Raw genomic sequence first — 26,884 nt, 5'->3', positions numbered from 1 at the left:
GTCTGATTGCTGTTGCAAGGACTTCTAGTACTATGTTGAATAATAATGGCAAGAGTGGGCATCCTTGTCGTATTCCTGACCTTAAGGGAAAGGCTTCTAGCTTTTCCCCATTGAGAATGATATTTGCTGTAGGCTTTTCATAGATGGTTTTTATGAGATTGAGGAATGTANGAGGAATGTACCCTGTATCCCTACACTCTGAAGAGTTTTAATCGGGAAAGGATGCTTTATTTTGTCAAATGCTTTTTCTGCATCTATTGAGAGGATCATATGGTTCTTGACTCTTTTCTTGTTGATATGATCTAGCACAATGATCGATTTGTGAATGTTGAACCACCCTTGCATCCCACGGATGAATCCCACTTGGTCATGATGGATAATCCTTTTAATGTACTGTTGGATCCTATTAGCTAGGATCTTGTTGAGAATTTTGTCGTCCATATTCATCAGGGATATCGGTGTGTAATTCTTCCTTTGGATGGGGTCTTTGCCTGGTTTGGGGATCAAGGTAATACTGGCCTCATGGAATGAGTTTTGTAGTTTTCCTTCTGTTTCTATTTTTTGAAACAACTTCAGGAGAATAGGTATTATTTCTTCTTTGAATGTTTGGTAGAAATCCCCGGGAAATCCATCAGGCCCTGGACTCTTGTTTTTTGGGAGGTTTTTGAACACTGCTTCAACCGCTTCATAATTAATCGGTCTGTTTAAAAAATCAATTTCTGGAGTGCCTGGGTGGTGCAGTCGTTAAGCGTCTGCCTTCGGCTCAGGGCGTGATCCCAGCGTTCTGGGATCGAGCCCCACATCAGGCTCCTCTGGTAGGAGCCTGCTTTTTCCTCTCCCACTCCCCCTGCTTGTGTTCCCTTTCTTGCTGGCTGTCTCTCTATGTCAAATTAATAAATAAAATCTTTTTTAAAAAATAAATTTCTTCCTGTTTCAGTCTCGGTAGTTTATAGGTTTCCAGGAAGGCATCCATTTCTTCCAGGTTGTTTAATTTATTGGCATAAAGCTGTTGATAAAAGTTTCTAATGATCCTTCCTATTTCCTTGGTGTTGGTTGTGACCTCTCCCTTTTCATTCATAATTTTATTAATTTGGGTCCTTTCTCTATTCTTTTGAATAAGTCTTGCCAGTGGCTTATCAATCTTATTTATTCCTTCAAAGAACCAGCTTCTAGTTCTGTTGATCTGCTCTACTGTGCTCCTGGTTTCTAATTCATTGATCTCTACTCTAATCTTGATCAACTGCTTTCTCGTGCGTGGGTTAGGCCTGTTCTTCTGTTCCTGCTCCAGCTTCTTGAGGTGAGAATATGAAAACTGCATTTTAGATTTTCCTGTTCTCTTGAGTGAGGCTTGGATAGCTATGTATTTCCCCCTTAGGACTGCCTTTGCAGTGTCCCATAGCTTTTGGACCGTTGTGTTTTCATTCTTGTTGGTCTCCATAAATTGTTTAAATTGATTTTTAATTTCCTGGTTTATCCAATCATTCTTGAGCAGGATGGTTCTTAGTTTCCAAGTGTTTGAGTTTCTTCCAAATTTTTCCTTGTGATTGAGTTCCAATTTCAAAGCATTGTGGTCTGAGAATATGCAGGGAATAATTTCAGACTTTTGGTATCAGTTGAGACCTGTTTTGTGACCCAGTATATGGTCTATTCTGGAGAACATTCCATGTGCATTCGAAAAGAATGAGTATTCTGTTGTTCTGGGGTGTAGTGTTCTATATATGTCTGTGAGGTCCATCTGATGGTCCAGTGTGTCATTCAAAGCTCTTGTTTCTTTGCTGATTTTCTGCTTAGGTGATCTGTCTGTTGCTGATAGTGGAGTGTTGAGGTCCCCTACTATTAATGTATTTTTATCTATATGTCTCTTTATTCTGGTTAAGAGTTGGCTTGTGTATCTTGCTGCTCCCCTGTTGGGGGCATAGATATTTATAATTGTCATATCCACTTGTTGGATCCATCCTTTAAGAATAATATAGTATCCTTCTGTATCTCTAACTATAGTCTTTAGTTTAAAATCTAATCTGTCTGATATAAGAATTGTTACCCCAGCTTTCTTTTGAGGTCCATTGGCATGAAAAATGGTTTTTTTCCATCCCTTCACTTTCAGTCTGGATGTATCTTTAGGTTCAAGATGAGTCTCTTGTAGACAGCAAATGGATGCGTCATTTCTTTTTATCCAATCTGCAACCCTGTGGTGTTTTATGGGAGCATTTAGGCCATTCACACTGAGAGTGATTATTGAGAGAGATGATTTTAATGATGTCATGTTTGCCTTTAAAGTCTTTATTTCTATAGATTGTAAATTTCTGTTCTGTATCACTCTTGGGGCATTTTTATTTTTATAAACCCCCCCTTAATATCTCCTGTAGGGCTGGTTTTGTGATTATGAAATTGGTCAGTGTCTGGCGATCATGGAAGGTCCTTATTTCTCCATCAATTCTGAATGACAGCCTTGCTGGATAAACGATCCTTGACTGCATGTGTTTCTTGGCTAGAACTTTAAAAATGCCCCCCAACCCTTTCTCTCATTCCAGGTCTGTGTAGACAGGTCTGACGCAATTCTGATATTTTTGCCTCTGTACGTGAGAAATTTTTTCACCCTGGCCACTTTCAATATTGTATCCTTGGATCTAATATTTGCGAATTGCACTATGACATGACGTGGTGTAGGTTTGTCGTGGTTGAACTTGGGAGGGGTCCTCTCTGCCTCTTGGACATGAATGCTTGTTTCCTTTGCTAGATTAGGGAAGTTTTCAGCTACAATTTGTTCAAATAGCTCTTCTAGACCTCTTTCTTTCTCCACCCTCTCGGGGATGCCGATGATTCTGACATTGGAACGTTTCATTGAGTCAGTAATCTCCCGTAACCTACATTCTTGAGATTGGATTTTTTTGAGCCAAGTCTCTGTTTTAACTGTCTCTTCTACCATCCCATCCTCCAATTCACTAATTCGTTCTTTTGCCTCATTTACCCTGGCCGTCAGAGCCTCTACTTTTGACTGCATTTGATTCATAGAATTTTTAATTTCTGCCAGATTTGCTCTCATTTCCGCCCTTAGAGATTCTATATTCTCATTAACATTTTCATTAATACTTTTTTCAAGTCTACACATTATCTTGACCATTGTTACTCTGAACTCCATTTCTTACAATTTGGTTATATCCATATCCATCAGTTCTGTGGCAGAGGCCACAGACTCATTATCTTTTCTTTGCTGGGGGGGATTTCTCCTTCTTGTCATTCTGATGAGGACAGTTTGCGGGGCTGACCAGAGCGCAAATTATTGACCAGGACCCAGGCAGTGTGCACTTGTTTTATAGGGACCTTAGGGATGTGGGCTTCTTGATTTTTCAGCCTGCCTTCTAGGGGAGGAGCCTGCCGCGCCGATACTCAGGCAACCCTGTTTGGGTAGAGTCTCCATGTCCCCTGCGAGGGGGGATGGGGATGGGCACACTGTGAGCCGGTATTTCCAGGCTTTTGTTCTTTGGCGGCTTTCCCTGGCGGTTTGCTGTGGCTCTTCTGAGAGTCAGAGCAGCAGTGGCCGAATCCCAGCCTCTGTCTCAGAACAGAGAGATCGCAGTCCTCTCTCCACTGAGCTCTCCTGGCCTCTTTAACTCTGTTTCTGTTGGTGCTGCTAAACCCTACAGCATCCGGGGATGTGCGCCCCACACCCGGCATCCCAGCCCTCACTTCCAGGGCGGTGTGTCTCTGTCCTTTGTGTTTCTAACACCGCCAGCTGCCCCCGCGCCTGCTCCCGAGCTCCCTGTTTCAGTCTGGTTCACACGTGCTAGGGAGCGCTGGTTGTCAGTCTGGATGCACGCGCGCTCCCGAGCTCCCGGTCTCAGTCTCCTTTCTCCGTGGCTACCGGTCCGTCCGCTCCCCCGTGCAGGTGGCTACCGCTTCCCGGCGCCCAAACGCAGTGGCTCCCTCCCCCTTCCGTTTATCTTCCTATATGTGTGCGTGGGTCACGGCTCCCCACTTCGTACCTCAATACTCAGTGCTGGAGATGTTCATTTGTAGAGATCCCGATGGATCTTCCCGCGTCTCGGGCTGATTCCATGGGTGTTCAGGGTGTTCTGTTAGATATCCAGCTGGACTCGGGGGACCAGCTGAAAAAGGGGACCCCCTACTCCTCCGCCAGCTTAACTCCTCTCCAAGACAAAAAACTCTTATTGGAAGACTGAACTTCCTGAGGGGAGAGTTCTCCTTATATGCTTGTTATCTCCATTTTTGTTATCTTTTTTATGTACATTTTTTATTTGATACTGAGAGAAAACCCTGTGAGGTTGGCAAATATTATTACTTTCATTTGTCAAATTAAGAAACTGATCTCAGAAAAGAAAAGGGAGGAATCCAAGATTCTAAAGTGAGTACAGTTGACTCTTGAACAGCACAGGCGTTAAGGGTGCTGACCCTCCCTTGTGGTTGAAATTCCATGAGTAACTTTTGACTCCTCACAGACTTTACTAATAACCTCCGTTGACCAGAGGCCTTCCTGATGACATAAATAGTTGGTTAATATATATTTTGTATGGGGAGTTGGTTAAGGAACTGACTCTTGATTTTGGCTCAGGTCATGACCTCAGGATCGTGAGATAGAGCTCTGTGCTTGGCATGGAGCCTGCTTAAGATTCTCTCTCTCCCCCTCCCTCCGCCCCTCTCCCCCACTCTCTCTCTCTAAGCAAAATAAAGCAAAAACGTATATTTTGTATGTAATATGTATTATATACTGTATTCTTACAATAAAGTAACCTAGAAAAGAGAAAATGTTATTAAGAAAATTGTAAGGAAGAGATAATGCATTTACAGTACTGTATTTATAAAAAAAAAAATCCACATTTAAGCGGACCGGTACAGTTCAAATCCATGTTGTTTAAGGGTCAGCTATAATCTTTTTTTTTTCAGGGAAGGATTTTTAAAAATTTTAATTCCATTGTAATTAGTGTACAGTATTACATTATTTTCAGGTATGAAATACAGTGATTCAGCAATTTTATACGTTACTCATTTCTCATCCTGATAAGTGTACTTTTAATTTCTTTCACCTGTTTGAAGGAGATTCACCCCCTACCCCCACCTCCCCTCTGGTCATCATCAGTTTGTTCTTCATAGTTAGAGTATTTTTGTATTTGTCTCTTTTTTCTTTATGTATTTTATTTCTTAAACACCACATTTGAGCGAAGCATGGTATTTGTCTTTCTCTGACTGACTTATTTCACTTAGCATTATACCCTCTAGATCTATCCATGTCATTGCAAATGACAAGATTTCACACTTTTTTATGGCTGAGTAACATTCCACCATATATTTACGCCACCTCATCTTTATCCATTCATCTATGGGCAGACACTTGGGCTGCTTCCATAATTTGGCTTTTGTAAATAATGCTGCAGTAAACGTAGGGGTGTATATATCTTGGCAAATCAGTGCTTTCATATTCTTTGGCTAAATACTGAGTAGTGTGATTGCTGGATCATATGGTAATTCTATTTTTAATATTTTGAGGACCCTCCATACTGTTTTCCACAGTGGCTGCACCAGTTTACATTTCCACCAACAGTACAGGAAGGTTCCTTTTTCTCCACATCCTCGTCAATACTTGTTTTTTGGGTTTTTTATTTTAGTCATTCTGACAGGTGTGTGAGGTGGTATCTCATTGTGGTTTTGATTTGCATTTCCCTGATGATGACTGATGTTGAGATTCCTTTTATGTGTGTGTTGGCCCTCTGGATGTCTTCTTTGGAGAAATGTCTGTTCATGTCTTCTGACCATATTTTGCTTGGATTATTTGTTCTTTTGGCGTTGAGTTGTATAAGCGCTTTATGTATTTTGGATACTAACCCAAAGTTAGTTGAATTGCTAGTTGAACTGTTAGTTGAATTCAAATGACATTGGATATGTCACTTGCAAATATCTTCTCTCATTCAGTAGGTTGTTTTTTAGTTTTGTTGATTGTTTCCTTCACTGTGCAGAAGCTTTTTATTTTAGTGTAGTCCCAGTTGTTTATTTTCACTTTTGTTTTCCTTGCCTTAGAAGACACATCTAGAAAAATGTTACTATGGCTGATGTCAGAGAAATTATTGCCTGTGCTCTTTTCTAGATTTTTACAGCTTCTTATCTCACACTTAGGTCTTTAGTCCATTTTGAGCTTATTTTTGTATATGGTATAAGAAAGTGGTCCAGTTTCATTCTTTTGCATGTAGCTGTTCATTTTTCCCAACACCATTTGTTGAAGAGACTTTTTCCCATTGCATATTCGTGCTTCCTTTGTCAAAGATTAATTGGCCATATAATTGGGAGTTTATTTCTGGGCTCTCTATTCTGTTCTGTTGATCTGTGTATCTTTTTTTGTGCCAGGTCCATACTGTTTTGACTATTACAGCTTTGTAGCATATCTTGAAATCTGGGGTTGCGATACCTCTGGTTTTGTTCTTTTTCAAGATAGCTTTGACTATTTGGGGTCTTCTGTGGTTCCGTACAAATTTTAGGATTATTTATCTAGTTCTTTGAAAAACGCTGTTGATTTTTGGTAGGGATTGTAATAAATCTGTAAATTGCTTTGGGTAATATAAACATCTTAATGATATTTGTTCTCCTAATCCATGGGCATGGATTATCTTTCCATTTGCTTGTGTCATCATTTTTGAAGTATACAATTCAGTGGCATCAAATACATTCAGAATTTTGTCCTCATCCTGAACAGACGCTCTGTGAGGCAGTAAATCCTCACTCCTACCCACCCCCAAGCCCTGGTAACTTCGACTTTCTGTTTCTATGAGTTTGCCTCTCCTCTATTTCATATAAGGGGAATTGTACAGTACTGTGTCTGGCTTCTTTCACACTGCAGCCTGAAACAGGTGTTCACTCATGCTCGTCTCACTGTGGCGCCCCCCTTTGAGTCATTGCAAACCTCTGCACCACCGACCCTGATCGGCGGCCCATCCCGCTGCTGCTTCTACAACATTGGCTTTTTCATCCCGTCTCTTTCTTTCACACTGCCACCTCCTGCCGCGTGCCCCGTGATGTCTTCCAGCACAACACTGTCAGACAAGCATTCTTCAAACACCAATTCCACCCCTTCTGTTCAGGAGCCTTCAGTGCCTCCCCTCCCCTGCTCCCTCAGCCCAGAATCCTCATCCTGGCATTTAAGGTCTTCTATGACTTTTATCAGTCAGCCTGTGCATCCTTAGATCCATGGCTAAGTGCAGCTTTTGATAAGAGGAGGATTGACCGAGTACAAGGATGCTGGACATATGACAGAGCAAAAGGCATCACCGGAGAGGTGGGGAGTGACACAAAGCAGGGACCCCAGCAGTACAGGGAAACGCTGTAGGTTCTCACCAGGGCTTGCATGCCCGTGGGAGAGGCTGTTCTGTTTTTCCCTCTCCCAGCTTTATGGAGCTGTAATTGACATACGACATTGTGTAAGTTTAAGGTGTACAGGGTGTTGATGTGATCCGCTTCTGTAGAGCAAAATGATAGCTGCCATAGAGTTAGTTAACACCTCCATCCTATTACATAATTAACCATTTCTTTGTGTGTGTGGTGAGAACATTTAAGAGGGACTCTCTTAACTTTCAAATATATTATGAAGTATTGTTACTGTGCTAAATCGGGGAGACTCAATTCCCATAACAACCACCCTCGCTCCTCCACCCCCGTCTAGTCTCCATCTTCTCTCTGCATCCCCCATCCTCCATCATCCCTCTTGCATCCTTCTCCTTTCTCCCCCTTCCTCTTCATCCTGCGTTCCTCCCCTCGCCTTCAGCTTGCAGCTTCCATCCGCGTGCCCATCACATGGTCTTGTCCTTCTCCACGATTGTCTTTTGCGCGGAGAGGCCCTGTGAATCCAGACCTACAAGCCATAGACTCTGGCTTCAAGTTTCTTGATCGATGATCAAGATTTCTACGGTCTGCTTAGTGAGATGAGGCTCACACGGCAGAGAAGCCCTAACAAAGCAGCCAGATGTTAGAGCAGGTGTGGCGCAGGCAACAGCGTGTAGGATCAGACAAGAGAGCTGAGCACGTGCCAGGGCGGTGGCACCTCCTTGAGGGAATGGTTGAGGCATTGATTGAGCACTGAAGGGAGAGGCAGCCTCAGGGGAGGAAGGAGGAGGAGTGGTGTGAGCCGAGAGCAGAGGCAGGAATGTGCAGTGCATTCGGTTGCGCTGGCGCCATCAGAGTGCCGCGGCGAGGAGGCCGGACAAGGTGGACGCACGGAGCAGCCTCTGCAGCGTCACTGCGCAGACACGGAGAGGAGAGGCTCTGGGGACCGGTGGAGGACGGGCCACACCGCGGATGAGTAATGAGTCCACCAATTTGGATTGTAGTCACAGGTTCATGACCACATCATTTCTTTGAATATAATTTATGATTCATTGTGATTCACTGCAGACTCAGTGCTCCGAATCTCCAGTTACACTCGGGGTGCTGAGGGGGACCATGGTCACATCTAAACTCAGGGGGGCATGTCAGGGAGGTAGATGGGCAAGACTCAGGACTAGTGTGTAAGAGACTTGACACCAGGCTGGCTGTGCCTCCAAACAGCTGTGTGACCCTGGGCAAGTCACTAACCCACCCTGGGTCACGTAATCTGTATCGGAAAGTGGGAGGCTAGGACTAGTTCAGAGGTTTTCCAGGGATGACTAGCCAGAGCCCCAGTATGGAAAGCAGATGACAGGGGACTGTCAGTTGCTACCCTCTGCCCAAAGTGACCTCTAGGAGCTGAGCCTAAAAGTCATTAGATCAGCAGGGCGCCGGGCTGGCTCAGTTGGTAGAGCATACAACTCTTGATCTCGGGGTTGTAAATTCGAACCCCACCTCGGGTGTAGAGATGACTTAAGAACAAAGTCACTGGAGCAAGTTTCTTCAAGCCTTAACTTTTTGTGACAACAAAATCCAGGACACCTAGGATCATACTCCTGTTCTATTTAGAGGGAACCTGTAATTCCAGGTCTATTTGTGAGAAAAGAATAGCCGGTTTTCAACTAAGCACCCCCACCCTGACACACACAAAAAGTGTTCTTAGCTTTATTTATTTTTTTACGTTCCTAGCTTTAAATAAAAATCCATCACTGCTCAATCATATATAACCCATCCTTATTTATGTTTCTCCAAAATTTTAAATAAACACTGACTATGGAAAAGAGCTTTTGCTAATTACCCTAAAGACACAAAAAGAAATCGGGCATTCTATCCTCTTTCCAATGTATGCCGTTCTTTTTGTTATGCAATTCTCATGCTCTTTTTCAATACTAGGGTTTCCATTTTAATATGAAGTTTAAATGAATCTCCCATCAGTTTTATGGTTATGCTTTTTTTGTATCCTCCTATTTTCTGTGCTTCACCCCACTGCTCACAAGCGCTGGTGAGAAGAGGAAGAGAGAAAGCATTAGAATCTTCAATGCAACGGCCTGGTCCTTGCCAATGATAATTAAAAGCATGCAAAGACTGACTGGCCGAGATGGATGAGTAGAAGCAGTGGTCTGTGGGCTGGGTGGGGTGCACTCATGGGAGCCCCATTACATGCCCCATTACATTCCCACACTGTTCTTATTTTCTGTTCGCTAACATACTACAGAAACCTCTGTGAGTCTGTAAGCCACTAAATCTAATCTGCTTGTCCCTTTTCACTACCCCAGGAGAAGAGAGGAAGATTTGCAGACCTATTGGATGCTAAATATTTACGGACCACGTTACAGATCTGGGTCATATGGTAAGAATGTAAATATTTCAAAATGACTCTTCAATAAACACAGAGCCGACTTAAGTAAATCCGTTTCGTGCCAGTGGGGAGTAAAACCACAAGGCCGACTCCAGATATGTCTTATCTTTCTGCTACCAGCACCAACCAACCAATAAATAGACCATTTTTTTTTTTAAGGAGAAAGAAATTATCTATGACTAGATTTTTATTTTTCATGTGAGCTCACTTTCTAACCTTTTGTAGTCTGGCCTTTTTCCCCCCACCATGTGACAGAAAGTGATCCTTTGAAGCCACCAATAATCAAATTGAATGGAATAGACTGTGCTGGTTTTCTTTGTGTCCCACTTCTCTGCAGCTGTGACTTTGAGTACACACAGATATTCTAAACAAGATACAAAAAGTGCTACTACATTAAATTAGGAAATCTGTGCCATGAGGTATCATGAAGAATCCGAAATGTAAGGTTACCAACCAGGAGAAGAAATTTCTAGAATACATACCCAATAAATTTTTATATATATGCAGCTATAGGTATATATAAAATCATATATATGATTTTTTTCCAACAAGAAAAAGATACACAAACCTGTAGAGAAACAGGCAAGAGACTTGAACTGGCACGTGACCAAAAATTGTATCAAATAAATATATGAAAACATGTTCATCCTTAAAGTCACCAGGGAAATGCAAATTAAGACCAATGAGACACTGTTACAAATCCACTGGAATGGGTAAAATTAAATTAACTATACCAATTAACTAACCAATTAGATTAACTATACCAAGTGTTAGGCAGAATGTAAAGTCACTGGAAGTCTCACACACTGCTGACCGGAGTTCAAATTAAAACCACTTTGGAAAACTGTTTAGAGGTATTTATCACAGTTGAAAATACACATAGCCTATGGCTCAGTGATTCCGTTTGTAGATTTAGACCTAACACAAACGCATACGTATATTTACCAAAACACATTTGCACGAATGTCCAAAGCATTATTTTATTTGTAACAGCCCCAAACTCTGAACCACCATGTCCATTCACAGTATAATGGATACATTGTATTACCTTCACGAAATGGAATACTATACAATGATGGGAAGGAGAAAACTAGTTACCTACATCAACGTGGTTGAATCTTACAAACATCATGATGAGCAAAGGGAGCCGGACACACAGATACATGTTACGTGATTCCATTTATATAAAGATAGAAAGCAGGCCAAACTTATCTATAGTGTTTAAATTCAGGAAAGTGTCTATCTGCCTTTCTCAGATAAAATCACTATTAATAGGCTGGTATGTTGCCTCTTAAGACTTTCATTTTTAAAATACTCAATATTTGGAAACTGAACTAAAGCTACTTTATTTTTTAAAAAAGATTTCATTTATTTATTTGAGAGAGAGAGCACAAGCAGGGAGAGCAGCAGTGGGAGGGGGAGAAGTAGGCTCCCCGCTGAGCAAGGACTCCCCCCACCCAGGAAGGAGGCCCCCCTCAGAGCAAGGACCCCCCCCCCCATGCAGGGCTTGATCCCAGGACCCTGAGATCATGACCTGAGCTGAAGGTAGACACTTAAGTGACTGAGCCACCCAGGCGCCCCGAACTAAAGTTACTTTAACAACAAGGGGAAGTATTGTAATTATTGGGGTTTTTTTGATACTTTGTTATGAAAATTTTCAAATGCACACAAAACTAGAGGATGCCATGATGACCTCTGAGTGGTCCATCACCCACATCTGACAGTCACTGATAGTCGCTCATATTTGCTTCGGCTGCGTTTTCCTGTGCTGACATCCATTCAGGCAAGCCCAGGCTCCGTGACATTTCATCCCCAGATACGTCATTAAAAGTCTCAACTACTTGAGGACATTTTCTTAGATGATCTCACTCCTGTAATTAATAGACAAGTTTAACAATCATCTCACCAGTATCGGCTGATACCCAGAACATTGTCGATTTGCCGAGTTTTCCCTAAACCCGGTTACAGCTGGCTTCTGCAACAGGTTCTGTGAAACTAAGAAGGGCACCAGTGGAATTTCTGGGGGCTGATATTTCTTTCCTTCACTTTGACACATGAACTTTTCTGTACGTTATTCTAATTTTATCTCAACACAAGTATTTATTAAAGAATAAACAGAAAAAAGACAGGAAGTAGATATAAAGCAAAAGCAAAAACTCCCGCGGCTCCTGGGGCCCACTAAAGACACTCTGCGATAGGCAGAATTCTAACGATGACCCCTCCCCCCGCCCCCCCAAGATTACCAACTCCTGTTGACTTAATCACACACTAACTTGGGTGCTGGTGTGAAGGGACTGTTTAGATGTAATTAAAGTTCTGGGCCTTAAAATGCAGAGGGTATCCTGGGTTAAGCAGGTGGGCCCAATCCAATCACCGAGTCTTTAAAAGTAGAGAGATTTCTCCAGCTGGGAAAGAGACGGGGCACAAGAGAAAGCTCGAGCGAGGTGAGGCGGGGAGGAGAGATTCCGGAGCAGAAGAACCGGCTGCAGCGTCCCTGGCTGTGAAGACAGGAAGGAAGAAAGCCTGTAGAAACTGAGAGCCACTGGTCAACAGTAGCAAGGGGATGGCGATGCATTGTCCAGCCCCACGAAGCTGAATTCTGCCCGGGATCTGGAAAGATTCTGTCACCTCCCCCAGCAAGGCTAGCGGCCCTGCTTACGCTTGCATTTCTGCCTGGGGAGCGTCCCAGCAGAGAAATCAGCCAGACCCACACAACTTCTGGCCTACAGCACGGAGAAAATAAATGTGTGTTGTTTGAAGCCACCGAGCTTGTGCTACTCGGTAAGAGCGGAGATAGAAAGTGAGTCCAAGCCTCAGATTGCCTTCACCGGCTGTGGGGTCCTCCCGGATCCAGCCCCAGGCTGCACTTGCAAATCCCTTTCCCACCCGGGCTCCCCAGGATCGGTGCGCCCAGCCTTTGGCGTCCTCCCCACCACTGTCCCCCTTCTCCCCGCTCCTCCCCACCTCTGCTGGCTCTGCCCCTCCTTCACGCTGGCGGCAGCTGTGCTAATGAGCCGCTTCGTTCCCTTGCAGGCTGGGAATCTCTTTCGCCTACTACGGGGTCATCCTGGCCAGCGCGGAGCTGCTGGAGCGGGACCTGGTGTGCGGCTCCCGGTCGGAGTCCGAAGCCGAGTCTGAGGTGGCCGTAACCCTGCCGGACACGGAGGAGAGCCACAGTCCCTGCCACTGCCACATGTTTGCTCCCTCCGACTACCGGACCATGATCATCAGCACCATTGGCGAAATTGCTTGTAAATGTCGACCTCGGTGTTTTGGGTCCCTATCTGTTTGGGGTGGGGGAGCCTGTCCTAGACAGGCTAGTGCGTCCTAGCCAGGCTAGTCCTAGACAGGTAGTGCGGACCAAGTCCCCACACCGTCCTTGCTCACGTGTCTGCAATGCAGATGGGTGTGGGACGGAGTCTGGAGGATAGAGCTTTGAATTACTATATCAATTCTAAGGTGCACCCCCCCCCCCTTGGACGCCTCTGAAATTGAGAGGTGTCTTACAATGGCTCCTTAGATTTCAATTTGCAGCACAGTTTGCATTTTAGTAGACATAAGATAATGGTACTTAAAAATCAGTGGCCCTGTGAATTTGATGACAAACAGTATAAACCACTTAAAATACAGAGCTAGTGGGTTTGCAATTGACAACAGACCTGCATGTTACAATCATGGGCATAAAAGAGCCTTTATACACACACCAGTGCTTGTCGTTCTTGGACCCACGAGGAAGAAGCATGGGGAGTCCTGAGGTGGATGACAGTGGGCCTGTGTTTTGACTTGAAAACGCATGGGGTTTGCATGAAGTTGCCTTTTCTGAAACGACCATGAGGAATCCTTGCCAATATTGGTAAATGCCAATGGCTTTCAAGGTTTCAGAAATTGTCATTGTCGTTTGTTTTCTAGTGAATCCTTTCAATATCCTGGGCATTAATTTCCTGGGAAGACGGCTGAGCCTTTCAATCACCATGGGCTGCACGGCCTTATTCTTCCTTCTCCTCAACATTTGCACATCAAGGTATTTTCTCTCTGGTTGCTTCAAAATAATCGAGGTTTGTGCAGTGGATTGAAATTGTGGTTTCCTGACCCATAGTGTTCAGTGGGCATCGGAGCAAGTCCCTTTTACCAGGGGCGTAATGAAGGGGCTACGGGTATGACTTGGAGCGGTCTTCCCTGGTACCCACCAGTCCCCTTCCCTCTTCCCCTGACCTGGCCCCGCCTCTGCTCTCCCAGGACGCAGGCGCTGGCCCGCACGCCCCACCCACCAAGCTATTTAGGAGCTTTATGCAAAGCTTCAAGGAACGTGGGGACTCTAGTTGTTTACCAAATTATCTGGACGGTTAAGATAGTTCAGGGAAATAGGTAACCCACCTGTGGTGTACAAATTCATTTCACTCTTCATTTGCAATCCAAGAATGCCTTCCATTGTAATATCATTCTGCAAACCGCGTCATGTTTGGAGGGTGGTAGCAGAAGGTGTGCTCATCTGGGGGGACCAGGCTGGAATGGCACACTTGGGGGAGTCGGAAGGACAGATAGGGAGTTGGGAGGAAGGTTGGGGTCCAGCATTTACTTCAGGACCCCACAGTCAGGCCGGGTGAGAAGCAGCACCTCCCCGGGGACCTGGTTATCTGTGGACGCGTGTTAGCGTCGGTGATGCGAAGCTGTGTGATGGGAGCGGCTGTCTAGGCCAAGGAAGGCCCTCCAGGCTGCCTTTCCTAACTTCTCTGCCTCTCGCTCCCCAGCGCTGGCCTGATCGGCTTCCTCTTCATGCTGCGGGCTTTGGTGGCGGCCAACTTCAACACCATCTACATTTACACTGCTGAGGTCAGTGGTGGGCTGGTCACGCCGGGACGTGCAGGGCGAGCTGCTTAGGGTGTCTATCCATTGACAGTGCATCCCTAGCTTCTGCTGACTTCTGACGATTTTCTAAAAATGCCCCAAGAAAAGGGGCGCCTGGGTGGCTCAGCCGTTAAGGGTCTGCTTTTGGCTCAGGGCAAGATCCCAGAGTCCTGGAACCGAGCCCTGCATAGGACTCGTCCACTGGGAGCCTGCCTCTTCCTCTCCCACTCCCCCTGCTTGTGTTCCCTCTCTCGCTGGCTGTCTCTATCTGTCAAATAAATAAAATCTTTAAAAAAAAATAAAAATACCCCAAGAAAAGGATGCCAGGAGCTTTGGCGGTTTCCTCTGCTCCGTAGAGTCTAGTGAAAGCCAGCGTCTGAGAAGTTGAAGCCCTGCTTGTCTCCGACGCGGCGTGCATGTAAAAATCCGACTCCTTGTCCCAGCGCCGTGCTGTTCCTCCTGCAACTGAGACTTGCCACATGTAGCTTAAATTTGAATATAATAGCCTACATTTGAATGATACTCTATGAATTTATGGAATCAGTACGTCTGTATGCAAGGCACTGCCTGAAGGAGTTACAGAATTTCCTCATAGACACCCACCTTAAAGGGCTAGTTTTCCTAGAAGTAATGTGTGAACAGAAAACTTGACAGTATTTTCATTGGTTTTGTCCTTCATTGAGCTAGGGAAAGTGGCCCTACAGGTAAAGCTGCACTCATTTTCCTTTTGTTTCCCAAGGTTTTATTTAAATTCTACTTAGTTAACATGCCATCTAATATTAGTTTCAGGTGTGTAATAGTGATTCCACGCTTCCATGCGGCACCCGGTGCTTGTCACAACGAGGGCCCTCCTTCATCCCCATCACCTGTTTCCCTCATCCCCCACCCCTCCCCTCTGGAACCGTCAGCGTGTCCTCTATAGTTAAGAGTCTATTTCTTGGTTTGCCTCTTTCCCCTGCCCCCATGTTAATTTGTTGTGTTTCTTAAATTCCCTATGTGAGTGAAATCATACAGTATTTCTTTCTCTGACTGATTTCATTTAGCGTAATATTTTTTATAGCTCCATCCACGTCGCTGCAGATGGCAAGATCTCATTCTTCTTGATGGCTGAATGTTCCACTGTAGATCTGTACCACACCTTCTTTATCCATTAGTCACTGGACCTTTGGGCTCCTTCCATAATTTGGCTCTTGTGGACATTGCTGCTATAAACATTGGGGTGCACGTGTCCCTTCAAATTAGTATTTTTGTATTCTTTGGGTAAATACCTAGCAGTGCAATTTCTGGGTCATAGTTTTGAGGAATCTCCATACTTTCCGAAAGTTTCCAGAATGGCTGCACCAGTTTGCATTCCCACCAACAGTGTGGGAGGGTTCCCCTTTATCTGCATCCTCCCCAACACCTGTTGTTTCCTGTGTTAATTTTAGCCATTTTGTCAGGTGTGAGGTGGGACCTCACTGTGGTTATGATTTGCATTTCACTGATGAGTGATGTCGAGCACCTTTTCATGGGTCTGTTGGCCGTCTGCATGTCTTTGGAAAAATGTCTTTTCTCCCCATTTTTAACTGGATTATTTTGTTTGGGTGTAGAGTCTGGTAAATTCTTTGTATCTTTTGGATACTAAGTCTTTATCAGGTATGTCATGGGCAAATGTCTTCTCCCATTCCGAAGGTTGCCTTTTAGTTTGGTTGATTGTTTCCTTTGCTGTGCAGAAGCTTTTTATTTTGATGTAGTCCCAATATTTTATTTTTGCTTTTGGTTCCCTTGCCTCAGGGGACATATCTAGCAAGAAGTTGATATGGTCGATGTCAGAGTAGTGACTGCCTTTGTTCTTCAGGATTTTAATGGTTTCCTGTCTCACATGTTGAAATTATTTTTGTGTATGGTGTAAGAAAGTGGTCCAGTTTCGCTCTTGTGCATGTTGCTGTCCGGTTTTCCCTACACTATTTGTTGAAGAGATGATCTTTTTTTTTCAATCGTATAGTCTTTTCTGCTTCGTCAAAGATTAATTGATCATATAGTTGTAGGTTCATTTCTGGGCTCTCTATTCTGTTCCATTGCTCTATGTGTCTTTTTTTGTGCCAGTACCATACTGTCTTGATCACTACAGCTTTGTAATAAAGCTTGAAGTCCACAATTGTGATGCCTCCAGCTTTGGTTTTCTTTTTCAAGATTGCTTTGGCCATTTAGGGTGTTTTGTGGTTCCATACAAATTTTAGGATTATTTTGTCTAGCTTTGTGAAAAATAATTGTGGTATTTTAATAGGGATTGCATTAAATGTGTAGATTGCTTTGGGTAATATAGGCATTTCAACAATATTTGTTCTTCTAATCCATGAGCATGGAATATTTTTCCATTTCTTTGTGTCATCTTCAATTTCTTTGGCCAGTGTTTTATAGTTTTCAGAGTACAGGCCTTCCTTTGGTTAGGTTTATTCCTAGATACCCAATGGTTTTTGGTGCAATTGAAAATGGGATCAATTCCTTCATTTCCCTTTGGTTAGGTTTATTCCTAGATACCCAATGGTTTTTGGTGCAATTGAAAATGGGATCAATTCCTTCATTTCCCTTTCTGCTGCTTCATTATTGGTGTATAGAAATGCAACATATTTCTATATATTGATTTTGTATCCTACCACTTTACTGAATTTGTGTAACAGTTCTAGCCATTTTTTTGGTGTGTGTGTGGAGTCTTTTGGGTTTTCTATAAAGCATATCATGTCATCTGCAGATAGTGAAAGTTGGACTTATTCCTTGCCAATTTGGATGTCTTGTATTTCTTTTTGTTATCTGATTGCATAGGTCTTCCAGTGCTATGTTAAATAACAGTGGTGAGAGTGCACATTCCTGTCTGGTTCCTGACTGTAGAGGAAAAACTTCCAATTTTCCTCATTGAGAATGATACTGGCTGTGGGTTTTCATTTATGGCCTTTATTATGTTGAGGTATGTTCCCTCTAACCCTGCTTTGTTGAGGGTTTTTTATCATGAATGGATGTTGAAAGGATCCTGTGGTTCTTACTCTTTTATTAACGTGGTGTATGTATCCTGTCGATTGATTTGCAAATACTGAACCACCCTTGCAGCACCGGAAGAAATCCCACTTGATAGTGGTGGATGATTCTTTAAATGTACTGCTGGATTCCGTTTGCTAGTATTTTATTGAGAATTTTTGCACCCGTGTTCATCAGGGATATTGGCCTATAGTTTAGTTTTTTAGTGGAGTCTTTATCCAGTTTTGCTATCAGGATAATGTTGGTCTCATGGAATGAAATTGGAAGCTTTCCTTCCATTTCTGTTTTTTGGAATGGTTTGAGAAGAACAGGTATTAGCTCTTCTTTAAATGGTAGGATTCACCCGTGAAGCCATCTGGCCCTGGACTTTGGCTTGTGGGGAGATACTTGTTTACTGATTCAATTTCTTTGCTAACTATTGGTCTGTTCAAGTTTTCTGCTTCTTTCTATTTCAGTTTTGGTAGTTTTTATGTTTCTAGGAATATCCATTTCTTCTAGGTTGTCCAATTTGTTGGCAGGTAGTTTTTCATAATATTCTCTTGTAATTGTTCTTCTGTGGTGTTGCTTGTTATTTCTCCTCTCTCATTTGTGATTTTATTTATTTGGGTCCTTTGTCTTTTCTTTCGAGAAGTCTGGCTAGGGGTATATCAATTTTACTTTTTTCAAAGAACCAGCTGCTGGTTTCATTGACCTGTTCTATTTTTAGTTTATCATTTATTTCTGCTCTAATCTTTATTATTTCCCTCCTTCTGCTTGCCCTAGGCTTCATTTTTCTTTTTCTAGCTCCTTTAGGTAGAAGATTAGGTTGTTTGAGATTTTTCTTACTGCTTGAGGTAGGTCTGTATTCCTATATATCTCTCTTAGGATCGCCTTTGCTGTATCCCAAAGGTTGTGGACCTTTTTTTTTTTTTATTTGTTTCCATATATTTTTTAATTCCTTCTTTGATTTCTTGCTTAACCCATTCATTGTTTACTAGCTTGTTGTTTTACCTCCACATATTTGTGGTCTTTCCATACTTTTTCTGTGGTTGACTTCAAGTTTCGTAGCATTGGGACTAGGAAATATGCATGGTATGATCTCAATCTCTTTGTACTTGTTGGGGCCTGACTGTGATGTAGTGTGTGATCTATTCTGGAGAATGTTCCATGTGCACTTGAAAAAAACTGTGTATTCTGCTTTAGGATGGAATGTTCTGAATGTATCTGTTAAGTCCGTCTGGTCCAGTGTGCCATTCAAAGCCATTGTTTCCTTGTTGATTTTCTTCTTAGATGATGTGTCCTTTGATGTAAGTGAGGTGTTCAAGTCCCCTGCTATTACTGTATTATCAATGAGTTCCTTTGCTTGTAGTTGTTTTATATATTTGGGTGTTCCCACTTGGGGGGCATAAATATTTACAATTGTTAGATCTTCTTGTTGGTCAGACCCCTTTATTATGACAGAGTGCCCGTCATCTCTTGTTACAGTCTGTGGTTTAAAAATCTAGTTTGTCTGACACAAGTATTGCTACTCTTTCTTTTGCCACTCATTGGCGTGATAAATGTTTCTCCATTCCCCCCACTTTGAATCTGCAGGTGTCCTGAGGTCTAAAATATGTCTCTTGTAGGCAGCATATAGATGGGTTTTTTTTTTGTTTTTGTTTTGTTTTTGGTATCCATTCTGACACCCTGTCTTTTGATTGGAGGATTCAGTCCATTTATATTCAGAGTAATTTTTGATGTGTATTTAGTACCATTTTATTACTTGTTTTTTGGTTGTTTCTGGAGTTTTTCCTCTGTTACTTTCTGTGTTACTTTTGGTCTCTTCACTCAGAGTCCCCTTTAATATTTCTTGGAAGGCTGGTTTAGTGGTCACGAACTTCTTGAGTTTTTGTCCGTCTGGGAAACACTTTATCTCTCTTTCTATTCTGAATGACAGCCTTGCAGGATCCAGTATTCTTGGCTGCAGATTTTTCCCATTCAGCACTTAGACTATATCGTGCCATTCTCTTCTGGCTTGCCAAGTTTCTGTTGAGAGATCTGCAGCTAGATTTATGGGTCTTACCTTGTATGTTAGGAACTTCTTTTGTGTCGCTGCTTTTAGGAGTCTTTCTTGATCACTGTATTTGCAAATTTAACTACAGTATGTCTTGGTGTTCGCCTGCTGTTGATTTTGATGCGAGTTCTCTGTGCCTCCCGGATCTGGATGCCTGTTTCCTTCCCCAGATCAGAGACGTTTTCAGCTATTAATTCCTCAAGTAAATTTTCAACCACTTTCCTCTCTCTTCCTCTTCTGGGACTCCTAGGATACTGATGTTACAACATTTGATGGAGTCACTGAGTTTCCTAAGTCTGTTGTCGTCCATAATTCTTTTTCTCATTTGTTCAGCTTCACTATTTTCTATTTTATCTCTGTATCACTTCTTCATTCCTCTGTTTCTCCAGCCTTGTTCAGTGCATTCGGTCTGTTTCTATTATCAGTTACTGCATTTTTCATTTCCAACTGATTCTTTAACTCTTTCTCTGTGGTAAGGGCCTCCTTGAAGTCTTGCATTCTTTTCTAAAGCCCAGTGAGTATCCTTACAATCGTTGCTTCAGATTCTCCGTCAGGCATGTTGCATGTGTCTGTTTCACTTAGATTTGTGGCCCTGAGCTTATCTTGTTTTTTCATTTGGGAGGAATTCCTCCACCTTGGTTTGTTGTCTAACTCTCTGTCCTCTTCTGTGGTAGAAGAGCCTGGTGGTTTCCTACTCCTGAGAGTAAGGGCTCTGTGAAGAAGTGCTCAGATGGCATCCAGGGCTGGCGCTTCAGGTGTCTCTGGTGTGTGGTGCGTGCACTCTGCTGCTGTGTTCTGGCTACTCTGTCCCTCAGGCCAGTCGTCTGGGGTGGCTCCTTGCCTGCAGTGGGCTGTGTTTGGTCCTTGGCCAGAGTGTGGTGGGTTTTAACGGTGTGCTTAGGTCTGCCTGTCAAATGAGACCTGGTGCTGTTGCCACTAGAACTGACGTCTTGCAGAACTCTCTGGTCAGGAGATGTGGTGTGGGTGAGGGTTTCCACTCGTCTCCTGGGGAAGGGTCCCACTGCATTGGGCCTGGGGCACACTTGCCCAAAGAGGGCAGTCCCAGCAGAACGCAGGGGGGATGCTGCATTTGTTTTCATCTCAGGAAACCTAGAAGTCTGTTCGGCTTACAGATATGGCCTGTCCAAACCATTAAAGGCCACAGAGAAAAATATTCTTTTCTCCCCATATAGATAAAAATATGGAATTGACATATTTGATCTGTGTAATACAGTGTGCTTAAGTTACATTTGAAATACTCAACATACTTTGAATAATTTAATTTAAAAGCTCATTTTTAATTTTTTTGATAATTGTCTAAAAGAAATCAAAGGCATGTACCTAAAGATGATTCTTTTATTATGCCACTCAGAATTGTCAAAACATGAACAAAGACTTATTTTCTTTGCTCTGTTATCATCACCATGTATCTGAATCCATTGTTTTCAGTTATAGCCAGCAGCCTCATTTTCCAGAAAAAGAAAAAAAGCTCCTGAAAAAGGCACTCCACTCCCAGACCTTCTCTTAAAAATACAGCTATGTCCGCCGAGGCCAGACAGCCTCTTGACTTTGCATTTGACGGATGGTGCTTAACAAAATGTGACCGAGTAAAGAGGCTATGTGCTTTGCTTTAGTGAATGGATTAAAAACTATAAGTATTGTATAGCTTTAAGAGAATTCTCAAGTTTTGAAAAACCATTCTTTTGTAAAGCATCCTCCCTATAAATTAAGTACTATTTGCTTACTTAGGAAAATTATGCCAGTTCCTAGAAGAAATTAGAATTAAGGAAGTACAGATCAATGAAGTCTTATAATAAGTGTAAGAACGTTGCATCAAGAAAGTAGATTATGGGGGCGCCTGGGTGGCTCAGTCAGTGAAGTGTCTGCCTTCTGCTCAGGTCATGATCTCAGGATCCTGGGATCCAAGCTCCCATATCCATCTCCCCGCTCAGCAGGGAGCCTGCTTCTCCTTTTCCCTCTGCACCTCCTCCCAGCTCATGCGCTCTCTCTCGAATAAAATCTTTTTTAAAAAGTACATTATGTCATAAAATTCTAGTTTTTAAAAATCATGCTCTGCACTCAATATGGGGCTTGAATTCAGTACTCTGAGATTGAGTCACATGCTATCCTGACTAAGCCAGCCAGGTGTCCCTATGTCATAAGATTCTGAAACAAGAATGTCATGAATAATATTGCATGTACCCAGAATGCTTGTCAATTCTTTTCACTGTGTTAAAGGTTTCACTGAATCATTATTTGGAGAGGATTTTCTTTCTTTTTTTTTTTTTTTTTTAATTTTTAAAAAAATTTATTAGAATGTGTGAGCGTGAGTGGGAGGGGCAGAGGGAGAGGGAGAATCTTTTTTTTTTTTTTGTAAAGATTTTATTAGAGTGCGCATGGGAGCGTGTGTGCACAGAGGGAGAGGGAGAAGCAGACTCCCCGCTGAGCAGAGAGCCTGACCTGGGGCTCGATCCCAGGAGCCTGAGATCATGACCTGTGCCGAAGACAAGATGCTTAACCGACAGAGCCACCCAGGTGCCCCTTGGGAGAGAGAGTATTAAGCAGATTGCACACTGGTCTCACGACCCTGAGATCAAGACCTGGGCCAAAATCAAGGGTTGGATGCTTAACTGACTGAACCACCCAGGCGTCCCTTGGGGAGGATTTTCTTTACTTTCAGTAGGACAACTTTATTCATTTATAGCTCTAAAAAGGAAGTCTTCTGTTTGATTCCAGAGCTTACCTCTTTGAAATTATAGTTCGAATATTCAATTAAACATATTTTGGAATTTGGTCATTTAAAGGATAATTTCTAAGTGTTTATTCTTTTTCTGATACTTAAAAATTCAAAGTTGTGTGCCTGAGAGCATGATATCCTCTATTTCATATCCTACATACCTGTATAGCATATCTGGTATTTGATATATGGCAAACCTGGCTGGGGGAGGAGGGACAGGGGACTCGGGAGAGTAGGAGCCCAAGCTGATGCTTCCTATGCTCCTCCCTCCAGGTCTACCCCACGATGATGCGCGCTTTGGGGATGGGGACCAGTGGCTCCCTGTGTCGGATTGGAGCAATGGTGGCACCATTTATATCCCAGGTACAGCCCACAAGTCTCTATAGGGGGATGAATTTAAAGGAGATGGGGAAAAGCGGGCACTGGGTTCCTTCAAATTAAGCATATAACTGGGGATTTCTGTTTATCTAATGAGTTTTTTTTTTTTTTTGAGGGGTTGTTTTCCCATTGTTTTGTGAATTTGGGTAGGGAAAGAGGCTAAGTAAATGTTTCTAGGCTTGTCGTTGGTCAATAGCATGTATTTCATGGCGTGCAGGGTTTGGATTTTGTTGGGCATTGTTGCAGTAAGATGGAAAAAAAATGGAGGACACAAGGAGCTTGAGCAGTTGAATGAGAGGATTTGAACCCTGGTCCTGTCTAGGGGTGCAATTGAGAAACAGAGTATGGAATTGCAGGGAGGGTAAGTCTAGTGCTAGGGCAAACCAGTACGGGCTGGGATAAAATCCAGGGATGGCCTGGACTCCCAGTTGTACCCTTGATTCTGGAGGGAAACAGAGGCAGATATGGTGACCTATGTGGTCCTTTATCCTCAGAGGGGCTGAACACTGTCTTCACTGGGCACAGAAATGGAAATCCACCTGAGCTGGCTGCACTTAAAGAGATGGAGTGAGGGTAGGCCCTGGGAAGGTCTAATCCAAGCAGTGGGGGTGATAGGGACCCAGGCCCTTTCTGTCTGGGTCTGTGGTCACTCCTTCACCTTTCTGAGCATTCCGGCTTTACCCTCCTCTCCCTGCAGACCAGTGTGCTGTGCTTGCCTGTATACATGGCCATCCCAGGAATCCCAAACGTAGATCCTTAGATCTAGCCGCCAGAAGACATGGTTACACTCTCTCTGCATCCCTGAAAAGGGGCTCCCACTAGCCAGGTCTGGTTGGATGTTCATACCTGAGCTCACTCGGCTGTGGCCGGGAGTCGAGGTTACCTACAAATGCAGCTGGGGAACTGCAGTTTCCAAAGGAAGGGGGTTGTTGTGGGCCGAGCCGACTATCACGTGTATTTCCTATAATTTAACACATTTTGCTACTACTAGGCTGTTACTCATTTGTTTTTAACTATTTTGGGAATGTTTTCCCCCACTCAAGGAAAAAAGAGGGCAGCTTTTGTCTAGTGATTTTCAAAGTTTTTTTGTACTGATTTCACCATGTGCTGAGAAGAACATAGTGATGAAAGACAGAAGTAAAATATTAATCCTATTTCTGGATAATCTGGCTACGGTATAGTTTATTTTATGAGCTTTAAGTAGAAATTGCATCTCTGTTTTTCCACCATGTGAAACATGCTTTTTGGGTATTCGTGGGTATTTAACCTAGAGGCCACACAGCTTTTGGTGTTTTTGTGGATCAGGGAAGATCACCCACTGGGTCCAGACCTTCTGGGGCCAGGGGCTCTGATCTGCTTGGCACCCTGCAGCCAGGATGTAACCTCTTACAGTTCAATCACTCCTCTCTCTCTGTCCCCTTCATTTGTAAGATAAAGATCAATAATAGCACCCACCACATGGGTTTGTTCTGCGTATTAATACACGGAAAGCACTTAGCCCAACATTTGACACGTAATAAACAATAAATGTTACCTAATATCAGTGATCACTAATAATGAAGGCCAAATGCTAAATATTCAAATAAATATTTCTCAATTACAAAAGTACTTCTAAGTCCAGTATTTCAATCATGGCGCAATTGGGATATTTTGCTTTCTTAACAGATTTGGAACGGGAGGTCAGAATCCGAGATCTGTTCACTCCTAGGATATTTGATTGGGTTTGGGGTGGGGTGAGCTGCTCCAAGCAGACAGGAAGGTCTTGGCGTCACTCTTGTGAGCTGATAATCCATCCGCCTTCTTTGGACGTGGTTCTCAAACTTGAGCGTGTATCAGGATTACAAGGCGTAACTGGATAACAAGATTGCGGGGTTCCACCTAGAGGCTGAAGCTGCGTGCAGGGCCACCAGCGTAGTTCTAACAAGGACTCTGCAGACCTGGCCTGTGGACAGCCTTCTAAGAGGCCAGGCCATCCACAGGGAAAACCCCAACTGGGAGATAAGCTTTACTTTCACTTAATTCTTCCTGTTCCTCCTTCCCTCCCTCTTTCTCCTCTTTTCGCCCTTCATTTAGGAACCTCTTACAATGACCCATTCAACAAGTCGACTTCAAAGTACTTGTCTGCAAATGCTCCATACAGTTTGGCAGTTAGAAACAGCAGAAAGAGGACTCAACTAGCTCCAATCTCTATCTGATGGAATAGAATTGAGAATTCTTTGATTCCAATTTAACATTTCATCACCATTTATTGCCCCCTTACTCTGTGCCTTGATTGATTCAGTTTAATTTCTTGGTTAAAGTTAAGAAGCCAGACGAGGTTCCAGTGGTGGGTCGGAGCTGGCCTGCACTGGTTTATGAAAATGAGCTGTTAAATTGTCAAGCAATTTTGCAAGCTGGTTGATGTCACACCATACCTTGAAATTACCCATGGTGGTAGTATTTGTACTGAGGATATCAGCAAGGACTTTTTCGGGGAAAGCCTATTGTTTAAGCTTTGGGCAGCACACCACCACAAGATTCTCGCTCTCCAGAGACTGATGTTCAAGTTGGGAATTTACCAGTATGCAAATAATTAAGATAATTTCACATTATGTAAGTGCTTTGGAGGTAATATGAAAGTGAAAGCGGTGACAGGTCTTTTTAGGCAAAACCTCTCTGGGAAGATGACAAGGGAGCTGAAACCTGAAATATAGGAAGTTGACAATTAAGAAAGAGAAATCGCATTTCAAGTAGGATGGCTGCTGGTACAGGGGCCTGGAGATTCCACAGAGATGGGTGTGTTCCAGAACAGAAACTAGCTGTGATGAGCAGAATGGAGCCGAGTGCAGGGAGAGAAGGTGCCTTATAGGCACTGTGAAGACTTGGGAGTTTTTCCTGAAGACTGGTGGGAAATAATTTAAGGGTTTTAAGCAGGTAAGTGACATGATCAGTTCTGCATTTGGAAAAGAGCACCCTGGTTGTTATACAGTGAATTGTGGGGGTGGGTGGGACCAGGGCAGAACAAGCTTATGCTAAGACTTTAATCTCACGTTTCTATGTCTACTCCTGTAAAAAGAGATTTTAGAATTCTGGAAGATGTTTCCCTCAGAAAGAAAAAGGAAGAAACTACATAAAAAATTTAAATTTCTGCCTAGAAAAAAAAGTCTACCATAAATAAGGACGAAAGCCAAACATGTATTTTTCAGGGGTCTCAAAAAGCCTGACTTGCATTGTCCCAGCTAAGCAATGATTTTGTTGTCCTATCAAATACCTGACCAGCTCCATGGAAACCCAATAAATCAATGAATAAAATTGTATACAGCACTTCACAAGTTAATGGGAATGAAAAAAATACCCATTTCATATTTTCATAAGTCATTTTAATAAGCAATATTTTTTTTTAAAATTTTGAGTGCGAGAGAGCATAAGTGGGGGCGGGAGGTGGAGAAGGAGAAGCAGGCTCGCCGCTGAGCAGGGAGCCCAACATGGGACTTGATCCCAGGACCCTGGGATCATGACCTGAGCTGAGGGCAGACGCTTAACCGACTGAGCCCCCCAGGCGCCCCCCTGATAAGCAATATGTTTACTGAGAAGCTGCACATATATATTGTCAAAGATAAAGTTGGGCGCTAAAGGGGCAAGGACAGATTTTGGTCAGTAATAACTATTACAATAGGGAAAAAGAGCCCAGGGCAAACTGAATTCAACTTTGGCGTTTTACAGGGAGAATGAGGGGGGTGGGCTAGTAGAGTGAGGGAAGTGAAAAATTATAAAAAGTGGAAAGGAGGGGTTTGGCCCATGTGAAACCCAGACAAAGGTCCTATCTTCAGGTGTTGACGGGAACAAACAGTAAACTTGGGGGGCAGACTTGAGTTTCTCATGCAGGCCCATGAAAGGGAACTGAGGGTGATCTTGGGGATGTGGCCTTCAGCTGTGAGAAACAGGACTAGTGTTTGTTCTGGTCTTTTACAGACCAAGGCTGGGGTCCCGGTGAGATGAGGCATAGAGCAGTCTGGCTAGAGCTTGGTCTAGGAAAGGGTCTTTATCTATGTTTTGTGGGTCATAAATAGGCTTGTGATTATTGCATTTTCAGTAATTTGGTTTCCATGTGATTTTGTTCTACACTAAAAATACAAAAAATTACAAATTTGAATTATAACTTCACTACCTAATATTTTAT

General features: G+C 43.2%; 1 protein-coding gene across 1 annotated transcript in view; it reads left to right on the top strand.

Moving 5' to 3' along the window:
* The window catches only part of SVOPL (SVOP like), an 82,602-nt gene that overhangs the window by 21,844 nt on the left and 33,874 nt on the right, over window positions 1-26,884 (top strand). The window contains exons 9-13 of the mRNA XM_019794091.2: window positions 9,639-9,712; window positions 12,755-12,972; window positions 13,631-13,742; window positions 14,470-14,551; window positions 22,621-22,710. Of these exons, the coding sequence (XP_019649650.1) occupies window positions 9,639-9,712; window positions 12,755-12,972; window positions 13,631-13,742; window positions 14,470-14,551; window positions 22,621-22,710 (576 nt within the window). The remainder of the gene's footprint in view (window positions 1-9,638; window positions 9,713-12,754; window positions 12,973-13,630; window positions 13,743-14,469; window positions 14,552-22,620; window positions 22,711-26,884) is intronic.

Source organism: Ailuropoda melanoleuca, chromosome 1 (assembly GCF_002007445.2).
Source record: "Ailuropoda melanoleuca isolate Jingjing chromosome 1, ASM200744v2, whole genome shotgun sequence".
In the NCBI taxonomy this organism is placed as follows: Eukaryota; Metazoa; Chordata; class Mammalia; order Carnivora; family Ursidae; genus Ailuropoda; species Ailuropoda melanoleuca.
This window is presented reverse-complemented; position numbering and strand designations above follow the sequence as displayed.